The sequence below is a fragment of the Sparus aurata genome, chromosome 22 (assembly GCF_900880675.1).
Source record: "Sparus aurata chromosome 22, fSpaAur1.1, whole genome shotgun sequence".
Taxonomy (NCBI): Eukaryota; Metazoa; Chordata; class Actinopteri; order Spariformes; family Sparidae; genus Sparus; species Sparus aurata.
In genome coordinates, this window is record NC_044208.1 from 22,038,451 (window position 1) to 22,044,490 (window position 6,040).

General features: G+C 44.4%; 1 protein-coding gene across 1 annotated transcript; it reads right to left on the minus strand.

Annotated features, from left to right (window-relative positions):
- Nucleotides 1-436: 436 nt before the first annotated feature.
- On the minus strand, nucleotides 437-5,012 carry aldh8a1 (aldehyde dehydrogenase 8 family, member A1). The gene is made up of 7 exons (XM_030404387.1): nucleotides 4,758-5,012; nucleotides 3,756-3,903; nucleotides 2,801-2,956; nucleotides 2,565-2,714; nucleotides 2,221-2,477; nucleotides 1,771-1,932; nucleotides 437-1,687 (listed from the first exon to the last, which is right to left on the minus strand). The coding sequence occupies exons 1-7, from the start codon at nucleotides 4,896-4,898 to the stop codon at nucleotides 1,235-1,237; spliced, it is 1,467 nt and encodes a 488-aa protein (XP_030260247.1). The 5' UTR covers nucleotides 4,899-5,012; the 3' UTR covers nucleotides 437-1,234.
- Between the last annotated feature and the right edge of the window lie 1,028 nt (nucleotides 5,013-6,040).

Below are 6,040 nucleotides of genomic sequence, written 5' to 3' on the forward strand. Positions count from 1 at the left end.
CACTGTAAACTTTTTAAAGGATGTCGGATTTAGTTTCTGATCCTAACTCCACAAATCGTTCTCCTTACATCTTTCCTTGAAATGGGCAGTAAGTAAGATTTGCCTTATCTGGGTCAACCTCGTCTGGTCTTTCACATTTGAAGCCCTAACAGCACTAGTCACCGCATATTAATTGCTCAGCCAGGAGGACGGTGGTACAAAACATTCAGCCAAAAGGGAATGAAAAATGTGTTGAAGAGTTGAAGCCTTGCGTATGGCATTATATTATTTGGGGTTTTTAGAGCCAGAAGTGATCATAATCAGATGAGATGGTGGAGGATATCCGTGGTAGTGACTTGTCAATCACAAGTCAGCCAAGCCCTAGAGCATACCTGCCTTTATGGTCTCTTCTTTCTCTAAATGGAGATGTAATTCACAAAGTAAACAACATGCTGTATTGAAGTAGTGATAAACTCGTTGGGAAACTGTTTATTCGCGTATTGGAGTAGAAGTTCACCCCAAAAATTACGATAGAAAGTCAGGTGAAAATACATTACTAGAGCTTTGCGTTGCAGCCCTCCCCAAAAACTAAAGTAGATGAAAAGAAAAAGACATTAAATGGTTCAATGCAGCACGTCTGGCGTAATCTAAGTCTCTGGAAGGCCAGGGAACCCAAGTTGATTAGCTAGTTAGCTAGTTGTTTTTAAAACAGCTATCCACTTCTGTTGTTTAGGAGAACGCTGCAACACTGTTTAGATGTGAGGCTCCAAAAATCTTTGGTAGACTTCATGATTTTCCATTGGTATGATGGTTTTGGGTGAACTGTTCCATTAAATCATGTGAGAAGCGGGGTCATTTTCTCATAAGCTTACATACAATTGGACTAAATTTTGAAACCAGTGGCTTCGCTCCCCCTGCTGGCCATCAGAAAGAATGTAAGTTTGAGGCATTTTGCAATGGCATCGCCTTCCTGTCCATATTCTATACAGTCAGTGATTACAGTGTTTTGCTTTATGATATTGAATTTATTAATTTGTTTTGTTCCATTTTGAGCTTCTCTGACTTTTATAATCTACAAATGTGACTTCATTACAGGCTGCAGTGATCCAGGAACGGCAGAAATATGCCGTTGAAATTCGTATAAACTGCAGACAGAGGTTGATAAATGTCAAGATTAACTCAACGTTTCTGAACCTGCTCCAAAGCGAAAATGGTTGTAACCAATGGAGACTTCAGCCACTGCTGCCATCTTGCCTCAGTGTTTGATCGTGACAGTCTTCACCTCAGTGAAGAAGTGGTAGGAATCCTTCCCTCCCTCCCTCCCCACGCCAGAGTTCTTCATCCCTCCAAATGGCAGGTTCAAATCTCTCACCAGCCAGCAGTTGGTCCACACCAGACCAGCCTGTATCCGCTTGGCCACCCGGTGAACTCTCGCCACGTCCCGGGTCCACACGGTGGCAGAGAGACCATAGCGCACGTTGTTGCCCTTGGAAACGGCCTCATCCTCGGTGTCAAAGGGGCTGACGCAGGTGACGGGCCCGAAGATCTCCTCCTGTATGACGCGGGAGCTGTCAGATATGCCCGAAATAACGGTGGCTGGCATGAAGTAGCCGTTGGCGTTGCGCTTAGGGAGGTCCAGCTGGTCGACTCCCTCACCGCAGTGGATGGTGCCGCCTTCGGACTTGGCGAGAGCAACGAAGCTTCTGACCTGGGGATCAAGAAAAAGAGGGAATTCAACTTTTTCATTCTTTTCAAATGAAAATTCCTCTTTCACAGCGTTGATATGATCACCTTTTCCAGGTGCTCTTTGCTGATGAGCGCTCCGTTGTTGTTGGCGGGATCAGAGGGCACACCTGTCTTCCACTTCTTAGCTGCAGCTACAAACCTCTCCAGGAACTCAGAGTAGATGCTCCTCTCTACATAGATCCGACTGGTGCACAAACAGATCTCACCCTGAGGGATGTCAAGAGAAGGGGGAAGACAGAGGATTTATTGTTTGGGACATTGTTTTCATGCATATACCTCTTACACAACACGAAACATGAGCTCCCTCATGTGGACAAATCATGTCTCTGCATCCTCATGACACAGACATTCAAAAATAACCTAATTTCTTTGACATTAAAGGTACATTATGCAGAACCTTTAAGAAATAATGACTGATACTAAAGTCATCCCTCTCAATGATCACTTATGACTCTTAATAATTAAACATAAATACTGACCGACACTCTTTCTTACCTGATTTGAGAAGCTGGAGCGAACCGTGGTCTCGATGCACTGGTCCAGGTCCGCATCAGCAAAAACCAGAGCAGGGTTTTTCCCTCCCAGCTCCAGTGAGAGCTTCTTACAGTAGGGGGCGCTCCGCTCTGTGATGCGCTGGGCGGTCGCAGTGGAGCCAGTGAAGGAGATCAGCGGGACGTCAGGATGGCCAACGAGGGCGTTGCCTGCTCTCGGGCCGGTGCCAAACACAATGTTGACTACTCCAGGTGGAACACCTGCAGAAACAGACAGGTTTATGAAAATGCTTTTAACTTCTGTGTGCTTAATGAACTGCTGTTGCATTGTGGGTGCTGTAGTCCTACCAGCCTGCTGCATCAACTTGCACATCATCCAGGCGGTCACAGAGGTCATCTCGCTGGGTTTTGCCACCACTGTGTTGCCCGTAGCAATCGCAGGCGCGATCTTCCAGGTCAGCAGGTACAAGGGGAGATTCCACGGGCTGATCAGACCAGCTGCAAACACAACAACACCATGTTTAAAAACTCACAAAGCACAAATAACATTTACAGTTTCTAATGCAAACACATTAAGCGCTCACCCACGCCCACAGGGCAGCGGATGGTGTAGTTCAGGCAGTCCATGTGGTTCATCTGGCTGCAGTCGGTGGTGTGGTGGAGCACGGAGGACGCGAAGAAGCGGAAGTTGTGCGCGGATCGGGGGATGTCCACATTCCGTGCAAATGTGATTGTTTTACCTGTAATGTTACAACAAAGATACAGATGTGAATGACGAGCAGAGAAAGATACAAAGCAGAAGAACTTTACTTTAGCACCATCTTCAGGTCAAAAGTGTCTCTTTCACTCATACTCTGCATCTGTGACAAAACAGCCCAAAAATCAAAAGGCAGGGTTTCCCTGAATGTAATAGTGAATGTTTGCGCTCCCAAGAATTACAATTCAGTGTAAGTCATTACATTTTTGTTGACCTCAGGACCTTTCATCTCTTAAAATTGTACTGTGTTTAAGAAATATCAAAATTGACTCGAGCATTTGTGCCTCTCACAGCAGAATCTGTTTATTTTGGTCAGTTAATGAGCTGCTCTCTAGCACCACCCTCGGGCTGAATGTGGGCTTAGTGCACAACATGCATGAGTTCAATGACCTCCTTTTTGTTACCCTATTTCCTCTGGCACGGTTTTTCATTCCCACTATCGCTACAAACCCAAAAAATTATGTACAGTACTTTAGAAGTCAATATTGTGGCATAAATTGGGAATCGACAAAAACTATAAGAAAAAAAAACCCAGGAGCATTCAGAAGTAAATCTGTACACCACAGTTCAGTCAGTTCAAGTCACTGAACTGTGTTCAGTGTAGTAACATGCTTACAACGCAGCAATTAGAGAGATTCCAGCTTTTTAAACGTAAAAATGTGCTGCTTTTCATTGTCTTACATCATAATTCTGACCCACTGGTCCAGTCCTACAAGCTATCAGACTGATAAGACGACCGACTCTTGTGCTGACACAGCATGTGCTAGAACATTATAAGACACCTTGGTCTCTGGACTCAGCCTGGACAAACTCCTCCAGGTTGGCTTCCATCAGGTCGGCCAGCTTGTTGAGGACCTGAGCTCGCTGCTCCGGGCTGCGCTCAGACCAGCCGGGGAAGGCCTCTTTAGCTGCTGCCACCGCTGCCTCCACCTGCATATTACATACATATTAACATATTAACACACTCCTCTGTGTGACACTACATCGGGGTCAGGGCCCACCAAGCGGTTCTAAAATCAATCTGAGGGGGAGGTAAAGGTTTCTTTTGCTCATTTTCTCCGGTTGAGTCTAATTTTTTTGTGAAATATTGGATCCCTTCATCTCTTCAGCCACTAAAAATCCTTCAATTTAAAACTTCAGAGAAGGGAAAAAAGTGCAAAAGCACAATGCCATTTTGATAATGGCTCATAACTTACAAAACACAACATGAGTAATGACTGCGTTTAGGCCCTAAATAATAAATCCCACCACTGTTGAGCACAAAATATGAAGGTTTATTGACACGTGATTGCCCGTGTTTAATGATTACTTGACTTGTTGACTCTGTAAAGAGCAAAGGTGCTTTCCTCCACGCCATGAAACTGTGCAAGGATTTAGTGCAAAATAAAATCAGTGGCAGGCTTCTAATAACATGCAACCGAGCACAACATCCCTGCAATATTCGTAAAGTTCATGAGAGTAAGTTGAGCGGATGTGATGAGTCAACCTTGATCCGATTACAAAAAAGTTTCAAAAGTTGCAACATATGTGAAACACAGGTCAAATGCAACAACAAAGAGGAACAGCAGAGCCTCTCACAGACTTTGTGCAACCCCACAGATATTTCAGATTTGCTTCAACACAATCTCAACATTAAGGCATTACGGATGTGTAGCTGCAGAGCTGTCACAGCAAAAGAAACAGTTCCGTGCACCTGCTTTCATTCTCAACAGAAATTTCTGCAGAGAAAACACAGAATGGATCGTGCGGCATGATAAAAAATAAAGTAATACTGGATGTCCCACCTCCTCCTCGCCACTGTCAGGCACTTTGCAGTACACCTCTCCGGTGGAGGGGTCGTAGGAGTCAATGTGACTCCGGCAAGGCACAAACTTCCCGCCGATGAAGTTCTCCAGAACCAAAAGCTGCTCCGAGGTCTTCGACATGGCTGTCGACTGATGCTTCCAAACAAATAAAAAAAAAAAAAAAAAAGACTGAGAAAATGACTGCAGACTGCTGCAGGAGATGTCTCTGGTCACAGGAATACAGCCGCACAGTGAAGTTCACCTCGCCTTGAACGGATCCTCCCACTTTACTGCAAGCCCTTCTGTCATACTTCACAAATGCAGTGAAGCTAATGATTCTCCCAGGCCATTGCTTTTTAACCAGTAGTCACAAACACTGGTTACTGATAAGTGCCTCTTAAAAGATAAATAAATAAAGCTTCCTACAGCCGGTGTACCTTTATATTCTTAATAAGGATATATTTTTTACCAGTTTAGGAAGTCGCAGGTATGACACAATATTTAGATCCATAGCACGCTAATATGAACTTTGAAGGTATCTTCTGTAAGATCATCATGAATTTGTAGCTTAGCTGTGATGCGAGAACCACGAATCTCAGCCGAGCTCAGCTTTGTGACAATGCATTTTCCACCTAATTGGTTTAAAATAGTTTATACAGAGGTAGGAGATTTTTCTCAACCCATAAATGACCACTTCATCCATCATTCCATCAGGAAAATACAAATTCGAAATCAATAGCAAATGGGAGAATGGATTTCCATGGAAAACACATTTCACAGGAAGGGCATTAAAAACAGAAATGCCAAATGTAACAAAGCTGTCAGATAAATGTGGTAGACTAAAAACTATAAGAGTGAAGTAGAAGTCTGGAATTTGTACTTAAAGCTACTGCAAGGACTGTCCTTCTTTGTTGATTCTGGCGGCCCCTGTGGATAAAAAGTGACACAGCAGCTTCCCTTTTTCTGACTATAAGGGCGCACTCACACTTGGCCCAATTGCTCTGTACCTCCTTCCTCGTCCACGCTGGCCTGCACGTACATTGCTTCGGCCGCAGCAAGGCCTCGGCACAGTTACCTCTCGTACATCTGTCATCACGTCGTAGCACGGTTGCAGCACAATGGAGAACAGCAGAGAGAACATGACTTTACTGAGTTTTTGCGGCTTATTTTGTACCATTTTTCTCATAGACGGCATTATACAAGGCGGTGTAATACACATGATTATACTTCATGTCTACGTTGCGTACCCGTGCTTGTGCTCGTGCATGGGCAATCGTATGGTG

Bases quoted from the DNA above. Each gene is read 5' to 3' on its own strand.
- aldh8a1 (XM_030404387.1), bottom strand. From the start codon at position 4,898: ATGTCGAAGACCTCGGAGCAGCTTTTGGTTCTGGAGAACTTCATCGGC. The intron at 2,478-2,564 runs GTAGGACTACAG...CTGTTTCTGCAG, and splicing joins CAAGTTGATGCAGCAGGCTG to GTGTTCCACCTGGAGTAGTC. The intron at 1,933-2,220 runs GTAAGAAAGAGT...GACATCCCTCAG, and splicing joins GCTCCAGCTTCTCAAATCAG to GGTGAGATCTGTTTGTGCAC.